Source organism: Vigna unguiculata, chromosome 4, assembly GCF_037176805.1.
Source record: "Vigna unguiculata cultivar grain cowpea cultivar isolate G323 ecotype 2 chromosome 4, ASM3717680v1, whole genome shotgun sequence".
Classification (NCBI taxonomy): Eukaryota; Viridiplantae; Streptophyta; class Magnoliopsida; order Fabales; family Fabaceae; genus Vigna; species Vigna unguiculata.
This window is the reverse complement of record NC_140795.1, coordinates 8,961,430-8,978,130: the sequence shown is the minus strand read 5'-3', so window position 1 is coordinate 8,978,130 and position 16,701 is coordinate 8,961,430. Positions and strand designations below refer to the sequence as shown.

The 16,701-nt window shown below is 32.0% G+C and overlaps 1 protein-coding gene across 1 annotated transcript; it reads left to right on the top strand.

The window, feature by feature from the left end:
* The first annotated feature begins 10,671 nt into the window (after window positions 1-10,671).
* On the top strand, window positions 10,672-13,660 carry LOC114182379 (protein CHROMOSOME TRANSMISSION FIDELITY 7-like). The gene is made up of 4 exons (XM_028069251.2): window positions 10,672-11,041; window positions 12,014-12,416; window positions 12,499-13,001; window positions 13,121-13,660. The coding sequence occupies exons 2-4, from the start codon at window positions 12,075-12,077 to the stop codon at window positions 13,239-13,241; spliced, it is 966 nt and encodes a 321-aa protein (XP_027925052.1). The 5' UTR covers window positions 10,672-11,041; window positions 12,014-12,074; the 3' UTR covers window positions 13,242-13,660.
* The last annotated feature ends 3,041 nt before the right edge of the window (window positions 13,661-16,701 follow it).

The window sequence follows — 16,701 nt, the reverse complement described above, 5'->3', positions numbered from 1 at the left end:
GCAACAGATTGATATTTTCAAGATATCACATACATGTCATATTAACCAATGTAATGCTATTATGGGCATCATAAAAAACTTAACACATCACACATGCATACATTTAATAGCAATAATCTCCCCTTTTTTTGATGATGGCCAAAACAAGACAATATATACAAGAGATACACTAATTCACTTGCTTTTTGTTACCCATATTTGTTACTTCATATATTGTGTCAAAAATTTTCACAATACAAATATACCAAGATAGCATGTCATGTTAATTCAGATATAAGCAGTCAATAGTAGTCAATTTTTAACAATACTGAATACAGAGTTCTCCCTCTTTTTGGACAGAAGCAAAACAAGGATATAACAATTAAAACAGACAAAATAGCAACTTAGACTTAGTGAGCATATATATGCAGAGATAAGAAGATAACCCCAAGGGACAAAAAAAGAGTAATCAGCGGTGAAAGAGTGCACTAGTCTGACATATCATCTGTAGTAGAGTAGGTTTCTTCATCAGTAGCAACATCAGCAGCATTATCAGCGTTTTCTATTTGGGGATTGTCTTCTTCAGCAGCGGATTCATCTTCACTGATAACAGAAGCAGAGTTTGCAGCTTCTTTTGTAACAGGATCATCTTCCTCATCAACAATTTGATGATGCTTCAGCAATTTTGTAGAACCAAACAGGCAACTGAAAGAGTGAGATCAGCCAGAGAATGTAGAACATCAGAATGCATGGAGTGATCAGTGGATAATGGTGGCGGTGAAGTTGCTGCAGATGGAGAAGGATCATCCTTAAATGTCCACTCATTGTCAGTGAATACAAAACCCATGTGATGAAGAGCATTGAGTTCAATGAAGTTGGTATGAGTGAGTGGAACAAAGATTTCATCAGCCAAATCAAGATTATAATACTCAAATACTTTTGACAAGAATAAGGCGTAAGGTAGGGGATACATCTGTAATTTTGTAGTCTTCATGATGGTGTCACACACAAGGGCAGACCAATTGATTTTGACCCTGGAGTTTATGGCATGCATTAGAAAGATATCCTCTGCTAGAAGTTGCCCATGATTTCCAACTCTTGGAGCTAAAATCTAACCTATAATGAATGCCATGACAAGATCATCCCTCTTCATACCACCAACTTTGTAGAAGTTACATTTCTTTGCACTAGAAGGATTACGCAGCAAGGATTTGTATATCTCCATTTTTCGTAGATTTGGGGAACCAACATACAACTTTTCTCCCCCTAGTTGAAAGCTATCAATAGTGGTCCAGACAGTATCATCCAAAATTATATTGACCCCTTTCACCCTTGAAACCACCGTACCAATATCTTCTCAAGCATTGGCATAGAAAACCTTAAGAAGGTCAAAGATAGTAGATACCTCGAAGTTGTACAAACTTTTCCAAGCTTTGATAGGCAAAGTGCTCTTGGAACTGAAACCCATTGTCGCGAAAGAAATCTATGTCGATATATTTCGAATTGACAATGTTGCGATCCTTCCAGTTCTTGACAAAGTTGGCTTGCTTCTCATCATCATTGATCCAACCATCGAGTTCAGCAGGACGAGAAGTGATTTTGACAGCTATGTGCTTTATGTGTTTGGGACGCGAGGATGACGAAGCCATTGATGAAGGTGCATAGATTAGGGTTTATGTGTGGTGGAGAGAAGATGAGAGAGAAATGGGGTTTTAGGGTTCTGAACAGATTTGGGAATTTTAGATTTTGTAGAGAAATGAAGTTTTAAAAGAGAAGAAAATTTTACCAAACCACTTTTGTGCCATACGTAGTTAACTAGGGTACTAACGTAGTTGACTACTTTCGAAATATGCCAAAGGAAATATGAAAAATGTGTGACTAGTTAACTAGCAAGTTGACTATGTTATGCAGAATGAGAAAACCTGATGCAGAGATGACAAGTCTGATGCAGGGAAAGTATAGTTAACTAAGGAGTTGACTACATAATGTAGAAACAGAAAAAAATTGGTGCAGTGGTCGTAATTCTGATGCAGGTTAAAAAAATAGTTAACTGCAGAGTTGACTGCGTAATGCATAAACAGAAAAATTAGTGCAATGGTGAAATTCTGATGCAGTATGAAGGGGATAGTTAACTACAGAGTTGACTATGTAATGCAGAGACAGAATAACAGGTGCAATGGTGATAATTCTGGTGCAGTATAGTTAACTGTATTTACTGCAAAGTGCAAAATGTGAGGTAGTAGCTATGTAGTACATGTAAAATCAAGTATCCCAAGTTCACTTCGAAGTACGTAAAATCTTTCTCTAGCCAAAGGTTTACTGAATATGTCAGCCAATTGATTATTTGTGTCAATATATTCAATTTTGCATTCTCCTTTTGCAACATGATCCCTAATAAAATGATATCTTATTTCTATATGTTTGGTTCTAGAGTGCATGATTGGATTCTTTGTGAGATTTATAGCACTAGTAATATCACACCTAAGAGGAATGTTGTCTAAATGAATACCATAATCTTCTAGGTGATGCTTGATCCAAATGGATTGTGCACAACAGCTTCCTGCAACAATATATTCTGCTTCCGTGGTGGAAAGCGCAACACATGCTTGTTTTTTAGAATTCCATGACACTAATGAACAACCTAATAAATGACATGTTCCACTAGTACTTTTTCTATCCACTTTACAGCCACCAAAATCAGAGTCACTATATCCCACCAATTATATGTTAGCCCCTCTAGGATACCATAAGCCTAGACTTTTAGTGCCTTTCAAGTATTTCAAAATTCTTTTTATAGCAGTTAAGTGAGACTCCTTAGGACATGATTGAAATCGTGCACAAACACACACATACTATGCATGATATTCGGACGACTAGCGGTTAAGTAAAGTAGAGAACCAATCATACCTTTATACTTTGTTTGATCAATACACTTACCTGATTCGTCAATATCTAAATAGCAATTAGTGGCCATAGGTGTTGAGGATTTCTTACAACTGTCCATAGAGAATTTCTTTAATAATTATGCACAGTACTTGGCTTGGTGGATGAATATACCATTCTAAACTTGCTTGATTTGTAATCCAAGAAAGAAGGTTAATTCTCCCATCATAGACATCTCAAACTCTTGTTGCATATTTGTAGAGAATTCCTTGCACAAAGAAAGATTAGTGGATCCAAAAATGATATCATCTACATAGATTTGTACAAATAAGAGATCTTTATTGGATTTTTTGACAAATAATGTAGAGTCACATTACCTCTATGGAATTCACTCTTAATCAAGAATAGACTAAGTCTTTCATACCATGATCTTGGAGCTTGCTTTAAACCATATAGAGCTTTCTTTAGTTTGTAGACATGATTTGGAAATGCAAAGTCTTGAAAACCAGGAGGTTGTTCTACAAATACTTCTTCCTTGATGTATCCATTCAAAAAAGCACTCTTCATATCCATTTGAAAGAGTTTAAAGTCCAACATTGTTGCAATGGCTAGAAGAATTTTTATGGCTTCTAATCTTGCCACCGGTGCATAGGTTTCATCATAGTCAATTCCCTCTTCTTGACTATATCCTTTGGCTATAAGTCTTGCTTTTTTCTTCATAATGTAGCCATTATCATTGAGCTTGTTTCTAAACACCCATTTGGTTCCAATAACTTGTTGATTTTGGTGTCGAGGAACTAGATCCAAAACTTCATTCCTTTTGAATTGGTTTAGCTCCTCTTGCATTGCAAAGTACCAATTCTCATCCTTGAGTGCATCATCTATTGTCTTTGGCTCTATTTGGGATACAAATGCCACATTTAAACATAACTGACTGAGCTGCTTCCTTGTAGAGCTCCTTTTGATATGTCTCCTATCACATTGTCTAGTGACATGTCCTTTGGTGTAGTCCATACTTTTGGCAGATCATCTAGTTGACTTTGTAGTTGACTATCTGTGGTTGTATCAAAGTTTTCTCTTCAATCTGAACATTTTGAGGCTTTTCTGCTAAATCTCCCCCTGTCTCAAGAAACTCATCGCTTTTTCTAGGTTCATGCATGTTAGTACAGGTTTCCAAACATTAATCAAATCCAACATGTATTGATTCCTCAATAGTTAAAGTTCTTTTGTTTTACACTCTATATGTTTTGCTAGTGAGAGAGTAACCCAAGAATATACCTTCATCAACCTTTGAATCAAATTTGCCAATGTTAGATTTTCCATTGTTTAATACAAAGCATTTGCATCCAAAAATTTTCAAATGAGAGATAGTTGGTTTTCTTCCTTTAAAAAGTTCATAAGGTGTTAATTTCAAAATGGGTCTTATAATTACTCTATTTAGTACATAACATGCAGTACTTACTGCATCAACCCAAAAATATTTTGGCAAATTATTTTCATTCAACATGGTTCTTGCCAATTCTTCCAAGGACCTACTTTTCCTTTCTACAACACCATTTTGTTGTGGTGTTCTAGGTGCAGAAAAATTGTGAGATCCCATTTTCTTCACAATATGTTTCAAAAATAGCATTTTGAAATTCACCTCCATGATCACTTCTAATGGATTTAATTCTTAAATCTTTCTCATTTTGTATAACATTGGCAAATTTTTTAAAGACTTTGAATGTGTCATTCTTAGCAGATATAAAGAATGTCCAAGTGTACCTTGAGTAGTCATCTACTAGAACTAAAGCATAATAATTTCCCCCAATGCTCCTAGTAATAGAAGGTCCAAACAAATCCATATGTATTAATTCTAATGGATTAGATGTAGAAACAGTTTGCTTTGATTTGAAAGAGGTTTTGATTTGCTTGCCTTTTTGACATGCATCACATAGCCTATCTTGCTCAAATTTAATGTTAGGCAAACCATTTACCAATTTCTTTTTAGCTAGTTTGTTTAGATGTGCCATGTGAATGTGTGCAAGTCTTTTGTGCCAAATCCATGGATCATCTTTTTTAGCAAATAAGCAAAGAATGGATTTGAAATCAGAATTTTCAAAATCAACCATGTAGATATTTTGAATTCTTTTTCCAACAAGTACTACTTCATTTGATGATGCACAACATATCAAACAATGATTTGATTCAAAAGTAACCTTCAGGCCTTTATCACACAATTGACTTATACTAAGCAAGTTATGTTTCAGTCCTTCAACTAATAGTACATTTTCAATGACAGTGGAAGAAGAACTTGTTACCTTGCCTACACCTAAAATTTTACCTCTATTGTTATCACCATAGGTAACATGACCACTTGCTTTGTATGATATTTTGCTGAATTTCTTTGCATCACCTGTCATATATCTTGAACAACCACTATTCAAATACCACATTGATTCCTTGACTCCAAGACTTATATGCATAGTAGTTTAAAGAGATGATGCAGGTACCCAATTGAATTTGGGTCCTTTCATGTTAGACAAAACATTTGAATTCTTGGTTATCCATTTATATTTACCTTCAGGAACACCATGATTCTTAAAGTAGCATTTATTTGATGTATGACCAGGTTTCCAACAGTAAAAGCAAACAATAGAAGATGGTTTACTCATGTTAATGAATTTTCTTGACTCTAGTCGACTACCTAGTTGATTTTCGTGTTCTGCATATCCTATGCCTTTTCTGTTCATTACATTTCTTTGGGAACCTATCATAACATCTAGATAATTTCTTCCTAGAGTGAATCTAGTTAATGTACTCATTAGATATTTGATTCTCTCTAATTGTTTGGAACAATTTTCACAATTAAGCACACTCTTTTTGCAATTACCACTTTTATGCTTTTCAATATTTTCAAGCTCAGTTTTCAACTCATCATTTTCTGTTTCAAGCTGTTTTAATCTATTTTCAAGCCACCTATTTTCACCTTTATGTATGTTATTAGAGTATTGCAACTTTCTAGCCTCTTCATGCTACTCATTATATACATCAAGTAGTTGATAGAACCTATTTTCATAGCTTTCATCAGTAGATTCAAGATTACTTACACTGTTGGCAGAGGATTTTTTATCAGCCATCAAACACAGATTTGTTTCTTCCTCATGGCTTTCACTTGAATCACTAGAGGTGCTGGAGTCATTGCCAAGTAATATATGCTTTCTTCACTCTCTTGGACTTGCTTGTGGCTTCACTCTTTTCCTCCAATTTCTTTTTGATCTTAAGAATTGGACAATCAGGTTTGATATGACCAGATTTGCCACACTCATAACATGTTGGAGTGCTAGGTGATGACTCTTGCCTCTTGGAAGGGAATCTTCTATTTCCTGCAGCTGCAGATTTTGCATTAGATTTATTTTTGTACTTCAAAAATCTTGAGAGACGTTTTACCATCAGATTCAGTGTCTCAGAATCATAATTTTCATCCTTCTGATCTGCTGTTTCTTTATCTTTGCTGGCTTTGCTTCTGCTTTCAGTTTTTGCAGCAGCTTTTAATACAATGCTTTGCCTTTTCTCTCCTTCCTCTTCCTTTTTTAGACGTCCAAGTTCCAATTCATGTTCTCTTAGTTTTCCAAAGAGGGTTGCCATACTCATTGTCAGTGGCGGATCTTGACTAAAAGTGTCGGATGGGCCAAAGTAATATAATTTTGAAATCATTAGATTCGATCATTAATATAATGCTTCAAAAAATGGCTTCTCTAACTGAACATTTTTTATCATTAGTATAATGCTTTAAAATATGTGTAGAGGTATAATCTATCTTGTTTTAGTCAATAATTTTCTTTTCATCACTCTTAAATGATTAATTTATTCTTTCATTATTTATCAACATACTTTTTTTAAAATAATACTAAAAAATAATTGATCACAATCTAATAAAAAATTGAGACATGTAATTATTAAAAGAAAAATATATTCATTATTCTTAATACATAATACACTATTATTTTTTTCTATATTCATAAAAAAAAAAGAATATACAAAAAGCTCATTAGATAAAAAAAAATAATATTTTTCATTATCAAATAAGACAAAAGACAAGAAAGGAAGAGGATAAATGAGAAATATAATGAGTTTATGTCTAATTTTTTTTTTCTTTAAAAACAAAAAGAAGACATATGAGAGTGAGAGATTATTACAATTTGTGAAAAACTAAAAAGACAATGAAAAGGAAAATAAAAATTAGGTTAATAAATATTTGGTTTAATTACTCTTTTGATTCATGCTTTTGTTTAAAAATGTTAAGTTGGTCCTCCAATTTTTTTTAGTCTCAATTTGGTCCCAATTTTTGAAAAATTGGTCGTCTTGTATGATAAATTTCATTAAATTCCTCGAAACATATCAATGATCTTTTCATTAAAATTGAAACTCTTAATATGGATGATTTGCTTTATTGGTATAATTAACCTAATCCTACTGTCAATTTTTAAATAAAATCAGGGGTCAAAAGAAAAATTAAACCTACATATTTTCATTATATTTAATTTTATGTTTTATTATGTATTTACATTAAATGTTATGTTTAAATAAAAGAAATAAAAAATAAAAAATTTAATTTTTATTAATTTCTAATATATATTACCTATAATTTAAAAAAATTAATAAATTTTAAATATATTTTTATATTATATATATATATATATATATATATAATCAAAATCTTGGGGGGGTGGGGCGGGGGCAGGCCCCTCCTTGCCCCTAAATAGCTTCACCATTGCTTATTGTGGTGAGATCTCTTGGTTCTAAAATTGCAGTGACCTTAGGCTGCTATGCTCTATTTAGACTTTTCAGTATTTTGATATTCAGTTCTTTCTTTTCAAAGACCTTTCCCAAGGCTATGAGATGATTCACAATATGAGTGAACCTTTTTTACACATCATAGATTATTTCTTCAGCCTTCATCCTAAACATTTCATAATCCTGGATTAATGTGTTCTTTCTAGCTCTCTTGACTTCATTCGTGCATTCATGAGTTACCTTTAACACATCCCACATTTCTTTGGCGGATTGACAAATTGATACCCTGTAGAATTCATCCAATGTTAGTGCAGATGAGATTATATTCTTGGCTCTCACATCATAATGAGCACGTTTATTTTCATCACGAGTCCAGGATAAGAAATCTTTAGGTATAGTTTTTCCTTCCTCAATTTTTGTAGGTATAAATGGACCATTAACAATAGCATCCCATACACCTTTATCAACTGATTCTAAAAAGATCTTCATTCTGATTTTCCAGAAGGGATAGTTATCTCTAGAAAATAAGGGTGGTCTTTTTTATTAAAGCCCCTTCAGAAAAAGTTTGTGAAATATTGGCCATCTGTCAAGATCTAGTCGACTATGGATTCGACTAACCAGCTCTGGTGCCACTTGTTAGATTTGAAGCACCACTATTTCACAATCAAGAGGGGAGTGAATTGGTTTTAACAAATTTTTCCCAGTTTTAGCACTTTTAAAATTGTTTTGATAAACCATTTGCTTGTTGAATCAATTGAAATAGTGTGGTTTGATGCTTAATGTTTGGAGCATTTATACTATGACAAAATATGGAGAGGAAGAGATAAAGCACACAAAGTTTTTATACTAGTTCGATTCCTAAGAATCTGCATCCAGTTTCATCTAGCAAACCACAACTAGAGATTTTCACTATATCACAAGAATTTCAAGATTTAAAAATACACTTGATAAATCTAAATTCTAAGATAAAGGAACACACACGCAAGGCTTCCACACTCTTGCTCAACCACACAACAGCAAGGTTATCACACACACTTGCTTTAGACAGAAAACAACATAAACAAATAGTTTCAAACTGTATCAAAAACACAAGAACAAAGCCTACAAAATGGATTGAGTACACCTTTTCCAAGACTAAAATTTCTTCATCTTGCCAAGTCAAAATTGAATGTGTCTTGATAGAATTCTTCAAAGGGACCTTCCAAGATAGCTCCAAGAACCTATTTCACACTTCTCTTTCTTTCTTTTGGTTTGAACAAATTGCTTTTCAGAAAGTGCAGAAACTGTTTTTATATAACAGCTGCTATCAGGCACGAACCTAGTTGACTATATTAGTTGGCTAGTCAACTATATTATGACAAAGTCCAACACCAAGTTCCAGGATATACGTAGTTAACTATATTAGTAACCTAGTCAACTATCGGGGCAACAGATTGATATTTTCAGGATATCACGTACATGTCATATTAACCATTGTAATGCTATTATGGGCATCATCAAAAACTTAACACATCACACATGCATACATTTAATAGCAATAGGAAGCCTGAAGAGGAGCTAGAAACTCTTGCTAAGCTTGGAGACCTTCGTGATGCTTCTTCTGCAACCATGCTTTTGTGGATAAACTATAATATTCCTGATCGAGTTGCCATTGGAGAAAGCGAGACCAACGTTAATTTGAGATAGTTTGCAACCATGGAGGAAGCGTAGTACTCGACAATAGTACTCGACGGTGCCTTTTTGGGCAAAGGGAGATTCCACGACAGCATTGGATCACTTCCTGACTGAGTGACGATGGTGAAGTGAGACGAAGATTTGTAGGAAAAGAGAATATTTCATAGGAAAAGGCCGGGTCACGCGACAGTTGTGAATGAAAAAGTAAGTACTCCAAATATGAAAAAGGAGGAATATGAATATGAAAAGCAAGAAAATGATCTTCGTTAAAAAATTCCAAGACTTACGAGAGATTTTTTAAAAATTGCTAATATTTACTTGAGGTTTCTACAAAACCTCTGTTATTTACCAGAGGTTTGACTAACCTCTGTTACGTGTATGTGTTACTAGAGGTTGTTGTAACCCCTGATAATAAACCTCCCTTAAAATTAATATTTTTGGTAGTGATATGGTTATTTTCATTGAAAAAAGTTAACTGAAAAATTTAATTATAATTCAATTATCATGAGTTCAAAAATATGAAAAAACGATAGACATTCTTTTAGATTTTGATAATTATAAATATACTAGATTATGTATTCATATTTATTGAATTAGTCACAATAATATTAAATATATAATTTTTGAGTATATTATTTTGGCTCTCCAAAAATTTTAGTAAAGATCCGCCATAGATGCATACAATATTGTAAAATATATAAATATATGTATATATAAATATTTTAAGTATATTATATGTTATTGTAGAATTATGTATCAAATTTATGAGTACAATATAGAAAAAGAAAATGGTCACCGCAATATACATTAATATTATGATTAGAAATGTATCAAAATTCATTACAAGAAAAACTCAATTTATTTACGGTTGAAATTCGTATGTAACTAATAAAATCTGTAGATAAGAGAATATTACCTACAAATTACATATGAACAAAAATTCGTATATAAATATATCATAATTAAATTCACATATAAAATTATCTATAAATAATTATATACAGATATATTCGTGGATAATTATCTACGAAATATTTCAAATATTATTAATGTTATATATAATTTTAATATTTTGATATAATTAAGTTACCTTTACACATAATAATAATTATTTTTAATTAACTAACAAATTATTTAAAAATATTTAATATTCAAATTTACAAAGTTAGATACATAATCAGATTGAATAATACTGTTATAATGCATGGAATTAGCGACCAAAAATTAGGGTTTAGGCTATGACGTTAATTAAACGGCTAAAAAAACCTACAAACGACATAAAATCATGTATCAAATTATTTATAGTTCTATCTCAATAAGCGTTGGGTGCCCTAGGATTAAATTTTCACTTTCTTATTCTCGTTCATTTCCCTCCATCCTTTTTTCTATTTCGCATGGGGTCCTATTCTTCGCGCGCTTTTCCAATTTCAATCTCACACTTTACAGTGCGATTCTCGCCCTTGGTTTGCGATTGCGATTGCTCGAGCCTAGGCCACCTTTCAACCCATTTTCCCTCTCTTGCGCTTCAGACACAATCCCCTTCTTCAATCTGCCCCTTTCTTGTTCAATCTTCCCAAAATCCCTTTTTTTCTTCTTCAATCCAAAACCCTATTCGAACCCAGTAAAGTCCCAACACTGTTGAAGGAGATTTGGCAGCTGGTTGAGCTTCCAAGCACAGTGTTAGGCGCACTGACGTTGTTTGTGGCAGCTGGTTCGTTCTTCTTCGTTGGTAAGAAGAAATCTGAAGGATTTGGTGTTTGTACTGCGACTCTCTTTTTGAAATGAGGATTTTAGAAAGATAGTTGTTTTGTGCAGAGTGAATGGTGCGTGACTGATTCGTTCTCTATTCAGGGATAATAGTGCTGGAATATTGGTAAAATGAAAATTAGAAACGAGTGCGGCTGAAGTTAGGGCTATGGAATTTTAACCACATTTAAAATGAGCACTATGCTGGCAAGAGATGCTGATTTTCTATTTTTTTTAGTGCGTGGGTGAGAAAAGTGAACTTGAAATGCTTGTTACATGAAATTAAAGGAATAATGTATCATATTCTGAACGCAATTAAATGAAATTCTGTGCTATTTATTTGCTGTACCATATGTGGTGAGTGCATTGTCGTGATCAGTTTCTAAATGGTTGACCTCGTGTCTTTGCATTACTTCTGGAGAAAATATGGTTGTTGTTTTCCTTATTAGAATTTTATCTGCAAATCATTTCATGGTGGGAGGGAAAAGTGTTCCATGTATAAATTTTACCTAGCATGTATAATTTCAATCACATTTGCCATATTCATTTATGGAGGCTCCAGTCTCTGTTCTGTAGATTCTGCTCCAAGTGATAGTATTCAAACGTTATTAGTGAAGACATTTTTCTCTTCTTTTCTTACGAATGTCTGAAGGCATACCATTATCTGTTATTGTAAAATGTTGAGAAACTTGAAGGTTGTGACTTAGAGTTGTTAAACTTTTATTATCAATTATGAGAATGCATTCTATGGAACCTGTATATTCTGTAGACATTGCCTTTCATGAAGAATATAGTAAATATATACCTTACACTTTGATGAATTCCTATATGCCATTTGTCTGGTATTTTCAAGAGAAACATTGGGCAATATGATTACTTAAATTTTACTTTTATAACTCATTTATAATGGCCTTGAGGACTTGGTTGTACTTACAGAATCTGTTTTTTTCTTTAGGACCATCCATCAATAACACTATCACATAAGAAAGAAAGAAACATCCATTGCTGAATCAAAAATGCAGTCCAAGATCAGTGCTTTCTTAAGATCCACCCCAGATTCCTCTTCTCCCAACAACGACCATGATTTGTCAACCTGGGAGAATCAGCAACACCACATCATCAACACCTACACCCGAAGGCGCCCAAACCCTGACCCCGGTACTTCGGATCCCAAACCCTCAACACTCGTCAAAAACAAGAAGAGAAGCTACGCTCAGTTTCATCTTGATTTTGGCCAATCCGATTTCCTCCTACGCTCGTGTTCTACATGCGGCATAAAGTTCACTCCCGGCGATCCACAAGACGAGAAATCCCACAACGAATTTCACAAATCATACACGCAGGGAATCCAATTCAGAGTTAGCTCTCTGCCTGCATTCTCTTCTTTTACGGTTTTTTATTCCTAATTCTATCTTATTTCCAACGTCTGTTATTCTGCAGGGTTGGACCAAAGAAAATGTTATTCCTCTACCCAGTTTGGATTCGGGTCGGGTCGTGTTGTTCTCGGAGACCGACCGGGCTTCTCACAGGAAGAAAGTTGAGGAGGTGGTGAGGATGATGGAAATTGAGATTGGAAGTGGGTGGATACTTCACGAGCGCTGTAAGGTGTATCTGTTTATATCTCTTAACAGGGTTGTTGGGTGTCTCGTTGCGGAACCAATTGAAAAGGCATTCAAAATTGTGTCTGGCTCTGTTGTTGGATCTGTTCACAGCGCGAAGAAAAGGGGAGTAACGACACGCTCTACCACTCTTCAATTTGGGAATGTTATTTTCCAAAGGGAGGTCCATAGAAAAGTTGCTAATGTGAGTGATTCTGAAAAGATGGAAGGGGCAATCTTCTGTGACAGCGAACCAACCGCTGCCGCTTGTGGCATTAGGGCCATTTGGGTTACTCCCTCCAACAGAAGAAAAGGCATTGCAATCCAGTTGCTAGACGCTGTGAGGTAACTTAATTGACTCTGAGGAACTTTAAATATTTTATATAAAATCAATAGTTCATAGGTTATTCTTCAACCATTTACTTGCCTAGTGATTTCAATTTGCTGTGTTAAATTGGTTGCAGGAAGAGTTTCTGCCCAGGTGTTGAGCTTGAACGTTCTCAGTTAGCATTTTCCCAGCCTACCTCTGCTGGAAAGGCATTAGCAGCTAGTTATACTGGCACTGGCTCATTCTTGGCATATTAAAGCCAACAAAACAGTTTATTAGTGATTACTTATTTTGACTGTTAATAGGTACAAACGTAAGCTATTCTTGTAAAGTGTAACATTTTTTAGCTCATATAAGCAATGAATCCGTCATCTCATTGTTTTTTGTTGGTGCAAGGCTTTGTCATTGTGAGTTGATTTTACCATTTAGTTCTTGCAAGTCAAGAGTTAGCATGTATGGGAGAACATCCGTTTGAAGACTACGACTGTGACTGTGACATTTAAACATGTATTTTGAAACTGCAAACTGAAGTTCACACTTTCCAAGTACTAGATTAGGGAGCAAGAAATTGTATCTTTTTTTTTTTTTTTCTGTTGATTGTTTGCAGGTTTGTTTGGTTGTGTTCAAGCAAGCTTAAGTTTGTTAATGTGAAAATAAGCCTGACATTTTGTGTGCTTGTCTCTTTTCTTAATAATTTATATATATATATATATATATATATATATATATATATATATATATATATATATATATATATATATTCTGGCCATGTTTGTGTTGCTTTAATGGAAATTATGTTTCACCTTGATAACTTACATACTAGTTCTTCTTTTGTCTTAATCGTTGGGTAAAATTTTTAATTTTAATTTCAAATAATATTAAAAAGAAAATTGCATCTGAAGTGATATGTATCTTTTTTTCATTTCATTGATCCATAATCTTTTATATTTTATTCAGATATACACATTGGATATATTTCTTTATTACTTTGACCCATAATTTTTATTTGCTTCTAAGTTTGGTATATGTACTGCTATCTTTTTCTTATCTACTTATGTAAAGCCAAAAGATCGTATTTATCTGTTAATACTCTTAGTGTATAGTATGTAGATATATGTAGATATATTTTTCAAATTTTATGTTTGTGTTATGTCTAGTTAAGGGGACTCTAATTTCAAAACTAACTTTCTATGGGACTCTAATAATGATTAACTAATGCATTAAGTTAAACCATTATGTATCATATTAAGCTATAGGTAGTCGTTAAAACCAAAGGAAAGTCTCTTAATATTTCATTATTAATAAATGATTAATTCATTCAATTTAATCTTTAACATAAAGTAATTTAAGACTGGTTTTGAATAATTGACATGTTCCAAAAATAATTTTCATTTCAACGTTTATATGCTGTCAATAATAATTTAGAAATAATGCATCATTTTGAATATGGTATATCTTTATTAGATTACACTTTATTATTACTTTTTATATTGTTTTTTTATAATAATTAGGGTGTTTGTTTTATTTTGATGTTGAAGCTTAAAAATGAAATTGACATGTTTTTAAGTTGATACACACCAGGTATATAGGTATATATGTATATAATAGATGAAAAGACTTAAAGACGTGAAATGTGATATGTTTTATTGACTATATTTTATGTGGCAAATAGTATGAAGAGTTTGTATTTATGGTTAAGTATTTTATGATTATGTAATCTATCATGTATTTCATTTTGAAAGTAGTATAAAGATACCATTATGGTGTTGTGTACATAAAGAAATGTATAATTATTATGTTATATGTGATTGTATGTGTCAATATCTAGTATGGTATTATGGCCATTTATGGATATGTTGGTCATTGCCTTATATGGATATGTTGCCCATTTGGGATGATATTTTGCAGTATTAGGTTCCAAACTCAATGAAAAGAAAATATCTTAATTTCATTGAAAATTTAATCACAAAAATAAGACATGAGGTGAGGAGAAATTATAGGAGATTTTTGTATCAATACTTATTATATCATATGTAAATATTTACCTTCACACAACATTTTAAGGTCAATTTTTACCGGTGATGATTTTGATATAAATTAGATGTTAATTTGTAATCGGACATATTATGAGTCGAAAAAACATTAAATATAAAAAGTTACTTTTGATTTATTGGGATATATGTGAGAATTCATATATTTTAGATTGAGATAATTTAATAATAATTTGTCATTTTTGTTCTTTATTTTGAGAAATAATATTAGTACTACAAATGGCATTACAAATGATATTGATGATTTATGAGATTTTTATATAAATGCGAAATTGTATTGCTTTGAAGTTATAATCTTTAAATCGATTTATTCTAATATATAATAATATATAGCATAATATAATATAAACCACTGGGGTAACAAATCTATGCAATTTTATATGAAATATGAGAATGCAACAAAATTTAAAAAATTATTAATTATTATGCTAATATCCATGTTATATTTATTATATATAACTTTTACTAACGTATGGTTCCAAACGTAACATTTATGTATATAGCAAATTATATATATTTTTTTCTTTTCCCCGTTTAATAAGTTAGTTCGAAGTTTTTAGGACCTTGCGATTTCAAATTTTAACAATTATTTAAATCGAATTTCAATTGAAGCCAACTTAATATGAAAAGCGTTCATACTCAATCGATGAACTTTTTCGGAATCTCTTCGTATAATTGCATTTTTCTTATCTACGAAATTTGATTATGAAATTTTGTTAAAAAAAATAATTAATAATGTAGATCAATAATAAAATTTGTTTAAAGATATGAAAAATTAGACCTTAAATAATTGAGTATACTAAAGCTAATGAAGACCTAATGGTCTTCATGGCCCTACATTTGCCGTCTATTATGTCTATGGATCTCATTCACTTATTTTTTTTTTCTTATCACTTATTATCAAATTTCTTTCTTTAGTCCACTAATTCCATAATTTCTGTAGTTTTAGCTGTATAGATTTTTTTGAAAGTGATTACTATTTTTACATTTCAGTAAATTATTATTTTTTTCTCAGTTGTCCTCAAATTATTATTATTATTTTTTTTGTAAATTGTCCTCAAATTAATTGATGAACATCACATAATAGATTGATTTATATATTGAATTTTGCAAAAACACCAAGAAATATTGTCTTATTCGATGAATGTTCTTGCTTTTATAATTTTTATTTTAGTCATCTCATTTTTTTTTTGTATTTTTAATTTACTAATATGAGACAATATATCAAAACATTTTTTTTTAAAAATTAATATCACACATATTCATTTTTATTATAAATTGATAAATATTTTTTATGACAGTGTAATTGATTATGGACAATGTCATATTTTATTTTCATTGATTAAAGTCATGATTTCTTTTCTATCCTTATCCTCACATCAAAGAGAATTGCTTTTAGATAGTAGCTCACATCACATGAGATTGGCTTTTGTTTTCTCTTTTATTTCAACTTTTTTCTTACCCTAATTCCTAAATAAATAAATGAACAAATAACAGAATTGTTGAAAACTGAAAAACTAAAGAAAACATTGATAGATAAAATTGGTTTTAGATAATAGCTCACATGAGATTGGCTTTTGTTTTCTCTTTTATTCCAACTTTTTTCTTACCCTAATTCCTAAATAAATAAATGAATAAATAACAGAATTGTTGGAAACTGAAAAAT

Excerpts from the sequence above, each read along its gene's own strand:
- LOC114182379 (XM_028069251.2), top strand. The coding sequence starts at position 12,075 with ATGCAGTCCAAGATCAGTGCTTTCTTAAGATCCACCCCAGATTCCTCT. Across the intron at positions 12,417-12,498 it reads CGCAGGGAATCCAATTCAGA|GGTTGGACCAAAGAAAATGT; the intron begins GTTAGCTCTCTG and ends GTTATTCTGCAG. Across the intron at positions 13,002-13,120 it reads CAGTTGCTAGACGCTGTGAG|GAAGAGTTTCTGCCCAGGTG; the intron begins GTAACTTAATTG and ends AATTGGTTGCAG.